The 17,015-nt window shown below is 42.1% G+C and overlaps 1 protein-coding gene across 1 annotated transcript in view; it reads right to left on the reverse strand.

The window, feature by feature from the left end:
* Positions 1–17,015, reverse strand: part of LOC112240034 (protocadherin Fat 3-like) — a 316,631-nt gene that overhangs the window by 137,311 nt on the left and 162,305 nt on the right. Inside the window, exons 26-31 of the mRNA XM_042311250.1 lie at positions 16,607–16,613; positions 13,913–14,034; positions 12,052–12,234; positions 11,841–11,955; positions 10,181–10,465; positions 1–192 (exon numbers count right to left, since the gene is read on the reverse strand). The exon at positions 1–192 is cut by the window's left edge and continues 159 nt beyond it. Of these exons, the coding sequence (XP_042167184.1) occupies positions 1–192; positions 10,181–10,465; positions 11,841–11,955; positions 12,052–12,234; positions 13,913–14,034; positions 16,607–16,613 (904 nt within the window). The remainder of the gene's footprint in view (positions 193–10,180; positions 10,466–11,840; positions 11,956–12,051; positions 12,235–13,912; positions 14,035–16,606; positions 16,614–17,015) is intronic.

Genomic DNA, 17,015 nt, shown 5'->3' on the forward strand with positions numbered 1-17,015 from the left:
CAGCAGCGTGTACTTCAGCGGCTCGTTAAGCCGGTGCCCCACTGCGTTCACCACGGTCACTATGGAGATGTTGCCATCGTTCTCGGCGACGGAGGAGGAGTAGATGGGGAGGGAGAAGAGGAGGCCGCTGTCCATCGCTTCACGGACCAGGATGGTTACTAACACTGTGCTGGAGAAACGACCGTCCCACACCTGGGGATAGGTCGATATCTTTAGTATTTCATATAACAAGATGTGCAGCTTATTAGAGGGTACTTTACAGCTGTTTGGAGGGTATTTTACAGCTGGTTGGAGGGTATTTTACAGCTGGTTAGAGGGTACTTTACAGCTGTTTGGAGGGTATTTTACAGCTGTTTAGAGGGTATTGTACAGCTGGTTGGAGGGTATTTTACAGCTGTTTGGAGGGTATTTTACAGCTGTTTGGAGGGTATTTTACAACAGTCAAGAGGGTATTGTACAGCTGGTTGGAGGGTATTGTACAGCTGTTTGGAGGGTATTTTACAGCTGGTTGGAGGGTATTACAACTGGTTGGAAGATATTTTACAGCTGTTTGGAGGGTATTTTACAACAGTCAAGAGGGTATTGTACAGCTGGTTGGAGGGTATTGTACCGCTGTTTGGAGGGTATTTTACAGCTGGTTGGAGGGTATTTTACAGCTGGTTGGAAGGTATTTTACAGCTGGTTGGAAGGTATTTTACAGCTGGTTGGAGGGTATTTTACAGCTGTTTAGAGAGGGTATTTTACAGCTGGTTGGAAGGTATTTTACAGCTGGTTGGAAGGTATTTTACAGCTGGTTGGAAGGTATTTTACAGCTGGTTGGAGGGTATTTTACAGCTGTTTAGAGAGGGTATTTTACAGCTGTTTGGAGGGTATTTTACAGGTGGTTGGAAGGTATTTTACAGCTGGTTGGAGGGTATTTTACAGCTGTTTGGAAGGTATTTTACAGCTGGTTGGAGGGTATTGAACAGCTGGTTGGAGGGTATTTTACAGCTGTTTAGAGAGGGTATTTTACAGCTGGCTGGAGGGTATTTTACAGCTGTTTAGAGAGGGTATTTTACAGCTGTTTGGAGGGTATTTTACAGCTGTTTGGAGGGTATTTTACAGCTGTTTAGAGGGTATTTTACAGCTGGTTGGAAGGTATTTTACAGCTGGTTGGAAGGTATTTTACAGCTGGTTGGAGGGTATTTTACAGCTGTTTAGAGAGGGTATTTTACAGCTGTTTGGAGGGTATTTTACAGCTGGTTGGAAGGTATTTTACAGCTGGTTGGAGGGTATTTTACAGCTGTTTGGAGGGTATTTTACAGCTGGTTGGAGGGTATTTTACAGCTGGTTGGAGGGTATTTTACAGCTGGTTGGAGGGTATTTTACAGCTGGTTGGAGGTATTTTACAGCTGGTTGGAGGTATTTTACAGCTGGTTGGAGGGTATTTTACAGCTGGTTGGAGGGTATTTTACAGCTGGTTGGAGGGTATTTTACAGCTGGTTGGAAGGTATTTTACAGCTGGTTGGAGGGTATTTTACAGCAGTCAAGAGGGTATTACAGCTACAGTTGGTTGGAGGGTATTTTACAGCTGGTTGGAGGGTATTTTACAGCTGGTTGGAGGGTATTTTACAGCTGGTTGGAAGGTATTTTACAGCTGGTTGGAAGGTATTTTACAGCTGGTTGGAGGGTATTTTACAGCTGTTTGGAGGGTATTTTACAGCTGGTTGGAAGGTATTTTACAGCTGGTTGGAAGGTATTTTACAGCTGGTTGGAAGGTATTTTACAGCTGGTTGGAGGGTATTTTACAGCTGTTTAGAGAGGGTATTTTACAGCTGTTTGGAGGGTATTTTACAGCTGGTTGGAAGGTATTTTACAGCTGGTTGGAGGGTATTTTACAGCTGTTTGGAAGGTATTTTACAGCTGGTTGGAGGGTATTTTACAGCTGGTTGGAGGGTATTTTACAGCTGGTTTGGAGGGTATTTTACAGCTGGTTTGGAGGGTATTTTACAGCTGTTTGGAGGGTATTTTACAGCTGTTTGGAGGGTATTTTACAGCTGTTTGGAGGGTATTTTACAGCTGGTTGGAGGGTATTTTACAGCTGGTTGGAAGGTATTTTACAGCTGGTTGGAAGGTATTTTACAGCTGGTTGGAGGGTATTTTACAGCTGTTTGGAGGGTATTTTACAGCTGTTTGGAGGGTATTTTACAGCTGGTTGGAAGGTATTTTACAGCTGGTTGGAGGGTATTTTACAGCTGTTTGGAGGGTATTTTACAGCTGGTTGGAGGGTATTTTACAGCTGGTTGGAGGGTATTTTACAGCTGGTTGGAGGGTATTTTACAGCTGGTTGGAAGGTATTTTACAGCTGGTTGGAGGGTATTTTACAGCTGGTTGGAGGGTATTTTACAGCTGGTTGGAGGGTATTTTACAGCTGGTTGGAGGGTATTTTACAGCTGGTTGGAGGGTATTTTACAACAGTCAAGAGGGTATTTACAGCTGGTTGGAGGGTATTTTACAGCTGGTTGGAGGGTATTTTACAGCTGGTTGGAGGGTATTTTACAGCTGGTTGGAGGGTATTTTACAGCTGGTTGGAGGGTATTTGGAGGGTATTGCTACAGCTGGTTGGAAGGTATTTTACAGCTGGTTGGAGGGTATTTTACAGCTGTTTGGAAGGTATTTTACAGCTGGTTGGAAGGTATTTTACAGCTGGTTGGAGGGTATTTTACAGCTGGTATTTTGGAGGTATTTTACAGCTGGTTGGAGGTATTTTACAGCTGGTTGGAAGGTATTTTACAGCTGGTTGGAGGGTATTTTACAGCTGGTTGGAGGGTATTTTACAGCTGGTTGGAGGGTATTTTACAGCTGGTTGGAGGGTATTTTACAGCTGGTTGGAGGGTATTTTACAGCTGGTTGGAAGGTATTTTACAGCTGGTTGGAGGGTATTTTACAGCTGGTTGGAGGGTATTTTACAGCTGGTTGGAGGGTATTTTACAGCAGTTGGAGGGTATTTTACAGCTGGTTGGAGGGTATTTTACAGCTGGTTGGAGGGTATTTTACAGCTGGTTGGAGGGTATTTTACAGCTGGTTGGAGGGTATTTTACAGCTGGTTGGAGGGTATTTTACAGCTGGTTGGAGGGTATTTTACAGCTGGTTGGAGGGTATTTTACAGCTGGTTGGAGGTATTTTACAGCTGGTTAGGTATTTTACAGCTGGTTGGAAGGTATTTTACAGCTGGTTTGGAAGGGTATTTTACAGCTGGTTGGAAGGTATTTTACAGCTGGTTGGAGGGTATTTTACAGCTGGTTGGAAGGTATTTTACAGCTGGTTGGAAGGTATTTTACAGCTGGTTGGAGGGTATTTTACAGCTGGTTGGAGGGTATTTTACAGCTGGTTGGAAGCTGGTTAGGTTTTACAGCTGGTTGGAAGGTATTTTACAGCTGGTTGGAAGGTATTTTACAGCTGGTTGGAAGGTATTTTACAGCTGTTTGGAGGGTATTTTACAGCTGGTTGGAAGGTATTTTACAGCTGGTTGGAAGGGTATTTTACAGCTGGTTGGAAGGTATTTTACAGCTGGTTGGAGGGTATTTTACAGCTGTTTGGAGGGTATTTTACAGCTGGTTGGAGGGTATTTTACAGCTGTTTGGAGGGTATTTTACAGCTGGTTGGAAGGTATTTTACAGCTGGTTGGAAGGTATTTTACAGCTGGTTGGAGGGTATTTTACAGCTGGTTTGGAGGGTATTTTACAGCTGGTTGGAAGGTATTTTACAGCTGGTTGGAAGGTATTTTACAGCTGGTTGGAGGGTATTTTACAGCTGGTTGGAGGGTATTTTACAGCTGTTTGGAGGGTATTTTACAGCTGTTTGGAGGGTATTTTACAGCTGTTTGGAGGGTATTTTACAGCTGGTTGGAGGGTATTTTACAGGTGTTTAGAGGGTATTTTACAGCTGGTTGGAGGTATTTTACAGCTGGTTGGAAGGTATTTTACAGCTGGTTGGAGGGTATTTTACAGCTGGTTGGAGGGTATTTTACAGCTGGTTGGAAGGTATTTTACAGCTGGTTGGAGGGTATTTTACAGCTGGTTGGAGGTATTTTACAGCTGGTTGGAGGGTATTTTACAGCTGGTTGGAAGGTATTTTACAGCTGTTTGGAGGGTATTTTACAGCTGTTTGGAGGGTATTTTACAGCTGGTTGGAGGGTATTTTACAGCTGGTTGGAGGGTAGCTGGTTTTACAGCTGGTTGGAAGGTATTTTACAGCTGGTTGGAAGGTATTTTACAGCTGCATTTTACAGCTGGTTGGAGGGTATTTTACAGCTGGTTGGAGGGTATTTTACAGCTGGTTGGAGGGTATTTTACAGCTGGTTGGAGGGTATTTTACAGCTGTTTGGAAGGTATTTTACAGCTACTTGGAAGGTATTTTACAGCTGGTTGGAAGGTATTTTACAGCTGGTTGGAAGGTATTTTACAGCTGGTTGGAAGGTATTTTACAGCTGGTTGGAAGGTATTTTACAGCTGGTTGGAAGGTATTTTACAGCTGGTTGGAAGGTATTTTACAGCTGTTTAGAGAGGGTATTTTACAGCTGTTTGGAAGGTATTTTACAGCTGGTTGGAAGGTATTTTACAGCTGGTTGGAAGGTATTTTACAGCTGGTTGGAGGGTATTTTACAGCTGGTTGGAGGGTATTTTACAGCTGGTTGGAAGGTATTTTACAGCTGGTTGGAGGGTATTTTACAGCTGTTTGGAAGGTATTTTACAGCTACTTGGAAGGTATTTTACAGCTGGTTGGAAGGTATTTTACAGCTGGTTGGAAGGTATTTTACAGCTGGTTGGAAGGTATTTTACAGCTGGTTGGAAGGTATTTTACAGCTGGTTGAGAGGTATTTTACAGCTGTTTAGAGAGGGTATTTTACAGCTGTTTGGAGGGTATTTTACAGCTGTTTCGAGGGTATTTTACAGCTGTTTAGAGGGTATTTTACAGCTGGTTGGAAGGTATTTTACAGCTGGTTGGTAGGTATTTTACAGCTGGTTGGAAGGTATTTTACGGCTGTTTGGAGGGTATTTTACAGCTGGTTGGAAGGTATTTTACAGCTGGTTGGAAGGTATTTTACTGCTGGTTGGAAGGTATTTTACAGCTGTTTGGAGGGTATTTTACAGCTGGTTGGAAGGTATTTTACAGCTGGTTGGAAGGTATTTTAGGTATTTTACAGCAGCTGTTTGGAGGGTATTTTACAGCTGGTTGGAGGGTATTTTACAGCTGTTTGGAGGGTATTTTACAGCTGTTGGAAGGTATTTTACAGCTGGTTGGAAGGTATTTTACAGCTGGTTGGAGGGTATTTTACAGCTGGTTGGAGGGTATTTTACAGCTGGTTGGAAGGTATTTTACAGCTGGTTGGAAGGTATTTTACAGCTGTTTGAGAGGGTATTTTACAGCTGGTTTGGAGGGTATTTTACAGCTGGTTGGAGGGTATTTTACAGCTGTTTGGAGGGTATTTTACAGCTGGTTGGAGGGTATTTTACAGCTGTTTGGAGGGTATTTTACAGCTGGTTGTAGGTATTTTACAGCTGTTTGGAGGGTATTTTACAGCTGGTTGGAAGGTATTTTACAGCTGGTTGGAGGGTATTTTACAGCTGGTTTGGAGGGTATTTTACAGCTGGTTGGAAGGTATTTTACAGCTGGTTGGAAGGGTTGGAAGGTATTTTACAGCTGGTTGGAAGGTATTTTACAGCTGGTTGGAAGGTATTTTACAGCTGGTTGGAGGGTATTTTACAGCTGTTTGAGAGGGTATTTTACAGCTGGTTTGGAGGGTATTTTACAGCTGGTTGGAAGGTATTTTACAGCTGGTTGGAGGGTATTTTACAGCTGGTTGGAGGGTATTTTACAGCTGGTTGGAGGGTATTTTACAACAGTCAAGAGGGTATTTTACAGCTGGTTAGAGGGTATTTTACAACAGTCAAGAGGGTATTGTACAGTTGGTTGGAGGGTATTGTACAGCTGGTTGGAGGGTATTTTACAGCTGGTTGGAGGGTATTTTACAGCTGGTTGGAAGGTATTTTACAGCTGGTTGGAAGGTATTTTACAGCTGGTTGGAGGGTATTTTACAGCTGTTTAGAGAGGGTATTTTACAGCTGGTTGGAAGGTATTTTACAGCTGGTTGGAAGGTATTTTACAGCTGGTTGGAAGGTATTTTACAGCTGGTTGGAAGGTATTTTACAGCTGGTTGGAAGGTATTTTACAGCTGTTTGGAGGGTATTTTACAGCTGGTTGGAAGGTATTTTACAGCTGGTTGGAAGGTATTTTACAGCTGGTTGGAAGGTATTTTACAGCTGGTTGGAGGGTATTTTACAGCTGTTTAGGGAGGGTATTTTACAGCTGTTTGGAGGGTATTTTACAGCTGGTTGGAAGGTATTTTACAGCTGGTTGGAGGGTATTTTACAGCTGTTTGGAAGGTATTTTACAGCTGGTTGGAGGGTATTTTACAGCTGGTTGGAGGGTATTTTACAGCTGTTTGAGAGGGTATTTTACAGCTGGTTGGAGGGTATTTTACAGCTGTTTGAGAGGGTATTTTACAGCTGTTTGGAGGGTATTTTACAGCTGTTTGGAGGGTATTTTACAGCTGTTTAGAAGGTATTTTACAGCTGGTTGGAAGGTATTTTACAGCTGGTTGGAAGGTATTTTACAGCTGGTTGGAGGGTATTTTACAGCTGTTTAGAGAGGGTATTTTACAGCTGTTTGGAGGGTATTTTACAGCTGGTTGGAAGGTATTTTACAGCTGGTTGGAGGGTATTTTACAGCTGGTTGGAGGGTATTTTACAGCTGGTTGGAGGGTATTTTACAGCTGGTTGGAGGGTATTTTACAGCTGGTTGGAGGGTATTTTACAGCTGGTTGGAGGGTATTTTACAGCTGGTTGGAGGGTATTTTACAGCTGGTTGGAGGGTATTTTACAGCTGGTTGGAGGGTATTTTACAGCTGGTTGGAAGGTATTTTACAGCTGGTTGGAGGGTATTTTACAGCTGGTTGGAGGGTATTTTACAGCTGGTTGGAGGGTATTTTACAGCTGGTTGGAGGGTATTTTACAACAGTCATTTTACAGCTGGAGGGTATTTTACAGCTGGTTGGAGGGTATTTTACAGCTGGTTGGAGGGTATTTTACAGCTGGTTGGAGGGTATTTTACAGCTGGTTGGAGGGTATTTTACAGCTGGTTGGAGGGTATTTTACAGCTGGTTGGAAGGTATTTTACAGCTGGTTGGAAGGTATTTTACAGCTGGTTGGAGGGTATTTTACAGCTGTTTGGAAGGTATTTTACAGCTACTTGGAAGGTATTTTACAGCTGGTCGGAGGGTATTTTACATCTGGTTGGAAGGTATTTTACAGCTGGTTGGAAGGTATTTTACAGCTGGTTGGAAGGTATTTTACAGCTGGTTGGAGGGTATTTTACAGCTGGTTGGAAGGTATTTTACAGCTGGTTGGAAGGTATTTTACAGCTGGTTGGAAGGTATTTTACAGCTGGTTGGAGGGTATTTTACAGCTGTTGGAGGGTATTTTACAGCTGTTTGGAGGGTATTTTACAGCTGGTTGGAAGGTATTTTACAGCTGGTTGGAGGGTATTTTACAGCTGTTTGGAAGGTATTTTACAGCTGGTTGGAGGGTATTTTACAGCTGGTTGGAGGGTATTTTACAGCTGTTTGGAGGGTATTTTACAGCTGGTTGGAGGGTATTTTACAGCTGTTTGGAGGGTATTTTACAGCTGGTTGGAGGGTATTTTACAGCTGTTTGGAGGGTATTTTACAGCTGTTTACAGCTGAGGGTATTTTACAGCTGGTTGGAAGGTATTTTACAGCTGGTTGGAAGGTATTTTACAGCTGGTTGGAGGGTATTTTACAGCTGGTTGGAGGGTATTTTACAGCTGGTTTGGAGGGTATTTTACAGCTGGTTGGAAGGTATTTTACAGCTGGTTGGAGGGTATTTTACAGCTGTTTGGAGGGTATTTTACAGCTGGTTGGAGGGTATTGTACAGCTGGTTGGAGCTGGTGGAGGGTATTTTACAGCTGGTTGGAGGGTATTTTACAGCTGGTTGGAGGGTATTGTACAGCTGGTTGGAGGGTATTTTACAGCTGGTTGGAGGGTATTTTACAGCTGGTTGGAGGGTATTTTACAGCTGGTTGGAAGGTATTTTACAGCTGGTTGGAGGGTATTTTACAGCTGGTTGGAGGGTATTTTACAGCTGGTTGGAGGGTATTTTACAACAGTCAAGAGGGTATTTTACAGCTGGTTAGAGGGTATTTTACAACAGTCAAGAGGGTATTGTACAGTTGGTTGGAGGGTATTGTACAGCTGGTTGGAGGGTATTTTACAGCTGGTTGGAGGGTATTTTACAGCTGGTTGGAGGGTATTTTACAGCTGGTTGGAGGGTATTTTACAGCTGGTTGGAAGGTATTTTACAGCTGGTTGGAGGGTATTTTACAGCTGTTTGGAAGGTATTTTACAGCTACTTGGAAGGTATTTTACAGCTGGTCGGAGGGTATTTTACAGCTTTACAGTTGGAAGGTATTTTACAGCTGGTTGGAAGGTATTTTACAGCTGGTTGGAGGGTATTTTACAGCTGGTTGGAAGGTATTTTACAGCTGGTTGGAGGGTATTTTACAGCTGGTTGGAAGGTATTTTACAGCTGGTTGGAAGGTATTTTACTGCTGGTTGGAAGGTATTTTACAGCTGTTTAGAGAGGGTATTTTACAGCTGGTTGGAAGGTATTTTACAGCTGGTTGGAAGGTATTTTACAGCTGGTTGGAAGGTATTTTACAGCTGGTTGGAGTTATTTTACAGCTGTTTGGAGGGTATTTTACAGCTGGTTGGAGGGTATTTTACAGCTGTTTGGAGGGTATTTTACAGCTGCTTGGAAGGTATTTTACCGCTGCTTGGAAGGTATTTTACAGCTGGTTGGAGGGTATTTTACAGCTGTTTAGAGGGTATTTTACAGCTGGTTGGAAGGTATTTTACAGCTGGTTGAAAGGTATTTTACAGCTGTTTAGAGAGGGTATTTTACAGCTGTTTGGAGGGTATTTTACAGCTGTTTGGAGGGTATTTTACAGCTGTTTAGAGAGGGTATTTTACAGCTGTTTGGAGGGTATTTTACAGCTGTTGGAGGGTATTTTACAGCTGTTTAGAGGGTATTTTACAGCTGGTTGGTAGGTATTTTACAGCTGTTTGGAGGGTATTTTACAGCTGGTTGGAGGGTATTTTACAGCTGTTTGGAGGGTATTTTACAGCTGGTTGGAAGGTATTTTACAGCTGCTTGGAAGGTATTTTACAGCTGCTTGGAAGGTATTTTACAGCTGGTTGGAAGGTATTTTACAGCTGGTTGAAAGGTATTTTACAGCTGTTTAGAGAGGGTATTTTACAGCTGTTTGGAGGGTATTTTACAGCTGTTTGGAGGGTATTTTACAGCTGTTTAGAGAGGGTATTTTACAGCTGTTTGGAGGGTATTTTACAGCTGTTTGGAGGGTATTTTACAGGTGTTTAGAGGGTATTTTACAGCTGGTTGGTAGGTATTTTACAGCTGGTTGGAAGGTATTTTACAGCTGGTTGGAAGGTATTTTACAGCTGTTTGGAGGGTATTTTACAGCTGGTTGGAAGGTATTTTACAGCTGGTTGGAGGGTATTTTACAGCTGGTTGGAAGGTATTTTACAGCTGGTTGGAAGGTATTTTACAGCTGGTTGAAAGGTATTTTACAGCTGTTTAGAGAGGATATTTTACAGCTGTTTGGAGAGTATTTTACAGCTGTTTAGAGGGTATTTTACAGCTGTTTAGAGAGGGTATTTTACAGCTGTTTGGAAGGTATTTTACAGCTGGTTGGAAGGTATTTTACAGCTGGTTGGAAGGCATTTTACAGCTGGTTGGAGGGTATTTTACAGCTGGTTGGAGGGTACCTTTTACTTTTATAACAGCTGATCATCTCTTACTTTGGAAGGTATTTTACAGCTTTGGTTGGAGAAGGATAAATTTTATCAGCTTTTTGGAAGAGATAAATTTTACAGCTGCTTGGAAGGTATTTTACAGCTATTTTACAGATAATTCAGGTTATTGATCATCTCTTACTTTGAAGAGATATAACTGGTTACTAATCACCTTTTACTTTGAAGAGATCTAACAGGTTATTGTTCACCTAGATGTTTAATAAAGATAATAACAGCAACATAATTACCTTGACGTTGAAGCGATAGCGGTCTTTGGAGAGGTTGCGGTTCTTGACGGTGAGAACGCCAGTGGAACGTTCCATGGAGAAGTGTTCAAGGTTCCGGTCAGCCAGGGTGTACACCAGGGCAGAGGTCACAGAGAGGTCAGCAGGGGTCACGGCGGGGTCGGACGTCAGGTCTGGGTCAAAGGCCGTGACCCTCAGGGCCTCGACTCCGGGGTAGGTGGGGAGGAGGAGGACCGTTTCATAGGAGTCTTGGGAGAACTTAGGAGGAGAGTCGTTGATGTTCACCACCTGGTGGAGGAGAAAGAAAAATAAACAGTATTTAAATTACCTTTGATAATTACACTAAACATTATTTAACTTTTTATGGCTGCAGGGGGCAGTATTGAGTAGCTTGGATGAAAAGGTGCCCATTGTAAACGGCCAGCTCCTCAGTCTCAGTTGCTAATATATGCATATTATTATTAGTATTGGATAGAAAACAATCTAAAGTTTCCAAAACTGTCAAAATATTGTCTGTGAGTATAACAGAGCTGATATTGCAGGCAAAACCCTGAGGAAAATCAAAACAGGAAGTGGCTTCTATTTTGAAAACTCCATGTTCCATAGCCTCCCTTTGCTGGATTTAAAGGGATATGAACCAGATTCCTTTTCCTATCACTTCCTCAAGGTGTCAACAGTCTTCAGACATAGTTTCAGGCTTTTATTTTGAAAAATGAGCCGGAAAGATAACATCGCGTCAAGTGGTCACATGAGTTTTGCTCGCGCAACAGAATTTGGTATTGCTTTTCCCTCTCCTACTGTGAAAGACATTTGCGGTTGATATATTATCGATTATATATTTAAAAAACAACCTGAGGAGTGATTATAAAAAAACGTTTGACATGTTTCTGTGGACATTATGGAAACTATTTGGAATTTTCATCTGCGTTGTCGTCACCGCTCTTTCCTGTGGATTTCTGAATATGACGCGACAAACAAACGGAGGCATTTTGGGTATAAAAATAATCTTTATGGAACAAAAGGAACATTTGTTGTGTAACTGGGAGTCTCGTGAGTGAAAACATCCGAAGATCATCAAAGGTAAACAATTAATTTGATTGCTTTTCTGATTTTCGTGACCAAGCTACCTGATGCTAAGTGTACTTAATGTTTTGTCGTGCGATCGATAGACTTACACAAACGCTTGGATTGCTTTCGCTGTAAAATATAATTTCAAAATCTGACACGACAGGTGGATTAACAAAAGGCTAAACTGTGTTTTCCTATATTGCACTCGTGATTTCATTAATATAAATATTTAGAGTAATATTGATTGAATGTAGTGTTATCCTATTCAGCGGTTGTTGATGACACTTATCCCGATATCGGGATTGCAGCCATAATAAGTTAAAGGATATTTAACATAACATATAATTACAGTTCAAGGTCCTTTAGTTGTATATTATAGTATTATAGTATTTATAAATAAAATAACAAAAAATGTTTGGTTTTTGAAGCAGTGTTGAAGGCTACAGTCTGGGATGTGAGAATATGTTCAACGATAATTTAAAATCTTTGATATATATATATAATCTCAGACTGTAGCTTTAAGGTACATTAGTTACGGTTAGAGATACATACAGCATGTAAAGTGAAGACGAAGAAGACGAAGAAGATGTATCACCTTGATATGGACCTGAGCTGGGTTGTCTGCTGTTCTCTGGGGTCTCCCACTGTCCCTCACATGGACCCGGAAGGAGAAGGCAGAGAACGTCTCGTAGTCCAAAGTAGAGATGGTTCTACATTAGAATCAGGATAAGAACATATGAGAAGTAGTGAAGGAAAACATATACTACACCCTGGAACAGAGACACACCACCAAACAACAAACCCACCTGATGGACCCGGTCCCAGAGTCCACGGTGAAGAAGGATCTAGCGGTCTCATCTATGATGTTGAACACCAGCAGGGCGTTCAGGTTACGGTCGCGGTCCGAAGCCTGGATGACCAGAGGATTACCGTCCTCCGCTAGGACCACACTGTTGACCGGTGCAGCCTCGCTGATAACACCTACGTACCTGGAGTACACACACACACACACACACACAGACATGCACACACACACACACACACACATACACGCACACACGCACACATACGCACACACACGCACACACACACACACACACACAGACACACACACACACACACACACACACACAGACAGACACACACTGTCCACACATAAATATAACACACACACACACACACACACAGACACACACACACACACACACAGACACACACAGACACACACAGACACACACAGAGACCACACAGACACACAGACACACACACACACACACACACAGACCACACACACACACACACACACACAGACACACACACACACACGCACCACACACACACACACACAGACACACACACACACACACACACAGACACGCACACACGCACACACGTCACACACACACACACACACAGACCACACACAGACACGCACACACACACACACACACACACATACACGCACACACGCACACATACGCACCACACGCACACACACACATACGCACACACACGCACACACGCACGCACACACACCCACACACAGTCAGAAGCCTGTCCCATATAAATATAAATACTATATATAATAGAGGGTTACCATCCCAATAGAGGGTTTCCTTCCCTGTCCAAATAGAGGGTTACCATCCCTATCTCAATAGAGGGTTAATACCCCTGTCCCAATAGAGGGTTACCATCTCTGTCCCAATAGAGGGTTACCCTCCCTGTCCCAATAGAGGGTTACCCGCCCTGTCCCAATAGAGGGTTACCCGCCCTGTCCCAATAGAGGGTTAACCGCCCTGTCCCAATAGAGGGTTACCATCCCTGTCCCAAAAGAGGGTTACCATCCCTGTCCCAATAGAGGGTTACCAACCCTGTCCCAATAGAGGGTTACCTCCCCTGTCCCAATAGAGGGTTACTATCCTAATAGAGGGTTACCATCCCTGTCCCAATAGAGGGTTACCATCCCTGTCCCAATAGAGGGTTACCACCCCTGTCCCAATAGAGGGTTACCATCCTAATAGAGGGTTACCAGCCCTGTCCCAATAGAGGGTTACCTCCCCTGTCCCAATAGAGGGTTACCCTCCCTGTCCCAATAGAGGGTTACCATCCCTGACCCAATAGAGGGTTACCCCCTGTCCCAATAGAGGGTTACCATCCCTGTCTCAATAGAGGGTTATCATCCCTGTCCCAATAGAGGGTTACCATCCCTGTCCCAATAGAGGGTTACCATCCCTGTCCCAATAGAGGTTTACCTTCCCTGTCCCAATAGAGGGTTACCATCCCTGTCCCAATAGAGGGTTACCATCCCAATAGAGGGTTACCATCCCTGTCCCAATAGAGGGTTACCATCCCTGTCCCAATAGAGGGTTACCATCCCTGTCCCAATAGAGGGTTACCATCCCTGTCCCAATAGAGGGTTACCCTCCCTGTCCCAATAGAGGGTTACCATCCCTGTCCCAATAGAGGGTTACCCTCCCTGTCCCAATAGAGGGTTACCATTCCTGTCCAAATGGTCATGATAACGTTCATAAAGTATCTATTGTCACATAATGTCTTATTAAATACTTGTAAATGACTATGACAAAGCTGCCCCCTCTCCCCTTTGCTTTTTCAAATGTTTATAAAATCAAATTACTTTCAGGTCAAAAGTTAAATATGTTGATGTACCTGAGCTGTTGGAACACAGGTGGACAGTCGTTCTGGTCTCCCACCTGGACACTGACCGTAGCACTGGTCTCCACTCCAGCCATGCTCAATGCACGCACCACTAGAGAGTAGGAACCTGTACGCTATATAAACACACACCACTAGATTAACAACCTGTACACTATATAAACACACACCACTAGAGTAACAACCTGTACACTATATAAACACACACCCCTAGAGAGTAACAACCTGTACGCTATATAAACACACACCACTAGAGAGTAGGAACCTGTACACTATATAAACACACACCACTAGAGAGTAACAACCTGTACGCTATATAAACACACACCACTAGAGAGTAACAACCTGTACACTATATAAACACACACCACTAGAATAACAACCTGTACACTACATAAACACACACCACTAGAATAACAACCTGTATGCTATATAAACACACACCACTAGAGAGTAACAACCTGTACACTATATAAACACACACCACTAGAATAACAACCTGTACACTATATAAACACACACCACTAGAGAGTAGGAACCTGTACACTATATAAACACACACCACTAGAAAGTAGGAACCTGTACACTATATAAACACACACCACTAGAATAACAAAATGTACACTATATAAACACACACCACTAGAATAACAACCGGTACACTATATAAACACACACCACTAGAGAGTAACAACCTGTACACTATATAAACACACACCACTAGAGAGTAACAACCTGTACACTATATAAACACACACCACTAGAGAGTAGGAACGTGTACACTGCATAAACACACCACTAGAGAGTAGGAACCTGTACACTACATAAACACACCACTAGAGAGTAACAACCTGTACACTATATAAACACACACCACTAGAGAGTAGGAACCTGTACACTATAGAAACACACACCACTAGAGAGTAACAACCTGTACACTATATAAACACACACCACTAGAGAGTAACAACCTGTACACTATATAAACACACACCACTAGAATAACAACCTATATGCTATAAACACACACCACTAGAATAACAACCTGTACACAATCTAAACACACACCACTAGAGTAGCAACCTGTACACTATATAAACACACACCACTACAATAACAACCTGTACACTATATAAACACACACCACTAGAATAACAACCTGTACACTATATAAACACACACCACTAGAGTAACAACCTGTACACTGTATAAACACACACCACTAGAGAGTAGGAACCTGTACACTATATAAACACACACCACTAGAATAACAAGCTGTACACAATGTCAACACACACCACTAGAGAGTAGGAACCTGTACACTATATAAACACACACCACTAGAGAGTAGGAACCTGTACACTATATAAACACACACCACTAGAGAGTAGGAACCTGTACACTATATAAACACACACCACTAGAGAGTAACAACCTGTACACTATATAAACACACACCACTAGAGTAACAACCTGTACACTATATAAACACACACCACTAGAGAGTAGGAACCTGTACAACCTGTACACTATATAAACACACACCACTAGAGTAACAACCGGTACACTATATAAACACACACCACTAGAGTAACAACCTGTACACTATATAAACACACACCAATAGAGAGTAACAACCTGTACACTATATAGACACACATCACTAGAGTAACAACCTGTACACTATGTAAACACACACCACTAGAGTAACAACCTGTCCACTATAGAAACACACACCACTAGAGAGCAACAACCTGTACACTATATAAACACACACCACTAGAGAGTAGGAACCTGTACACTATATAAACACACACCACTAGAGGGTAACAACCTGTACACTATATAAACACACACCACTAGAGTAACAACCTGTACACTATATAAACACACACCACTAGAGAGTAACAACCTGTACACTATATAAACACACACCACTAGAGTAACAACCTGTACACTATATAAACACACACCACTAGAATAACAACCTGTCACTATATAAACACACACCACTAGAATAAAAACCTGTACACCATATAAACACACACCACTAGAATAACAACCTGTATGCTATATAAACACACACCACTAGAATAACAAAACCTGTACACAATCTAAACACACACCACTAGAGTAACAACCTGTACACTATATAAACACACACCACTAGAATAACAACCTGTACACTATATAAACACACACCACTAGAATAACAACCTGTACACTATATAAACACACACCACTAGAATAACAAGCTGTACACAATATCAACAAACACCGCTACAGAGTAGGAACCTGTACACTATATAAACACACAGCAGGAGAGTGTAACAACCTGTACACTATATAAACACACACCACTAGAGAGTAACAACCTGTACACTATATAAACACACACCACTAGAGAGTAACAACCTGTACACTATATACACACACACCACTAGTGTACAACCTGTACACTATATAAACACACACCACTAGAGAGTAACAACCTGTACACTATATAAACACACACCACTAGAATAACAAAATGTACACTATATAAACACACACCACTAGAATAACAACCTGTACACTATATAAACACACACCACTAGAGAGTAACAACCTGTACACTATATAAACACACACCACTAGAGAGTAACAACCTGTACACTATATAAACACACACCACTAGAGAGTAGGAACCTGTACACTGCATAAAACACACCACTAGAGAGTAGGAACCTGTACACTATATAAACACACCACTAGAGAGTAACAACCTGTACACTATATAAACACACACCACTAGAGAGTAAACCTGTACACTATATAAACACACACCACTAGAGAGTAACAACCTGTACACTATATAAACACACACCACTAGAGAGTAACAACCTGTACACTATATAAACACACACCACTAGAATAACAACCATATGCTATATAAACACACACCACTAGAATAACAACCTGTACACAATCTAAACACACACCACTAGAGTAGCAACCTGTACACTATATAAACACACACCACTAGAGAGTAACAACCTGTACACTATATAAACACACACCACTAGAATAACAACCTGTACGCTATATAAACACACAC

The sequence above is a fragment of the Oncorhynchus tshawytscha genome, linkage group LG33, assembly GCF_018296145.1.
Source record: "Oncorhynchus tshawytscha isolate Ot180627B linkage group LG33, Otsh_v2.0, whole genome shotgun sequence".
NCBI classification, from domain to species: Eukaryota; Metazoa; Chordata; class Actinopteri; order Salmoniformes; family Salmonidae; genus Oncorhynchus; species Oncorhynchus tshawytscha.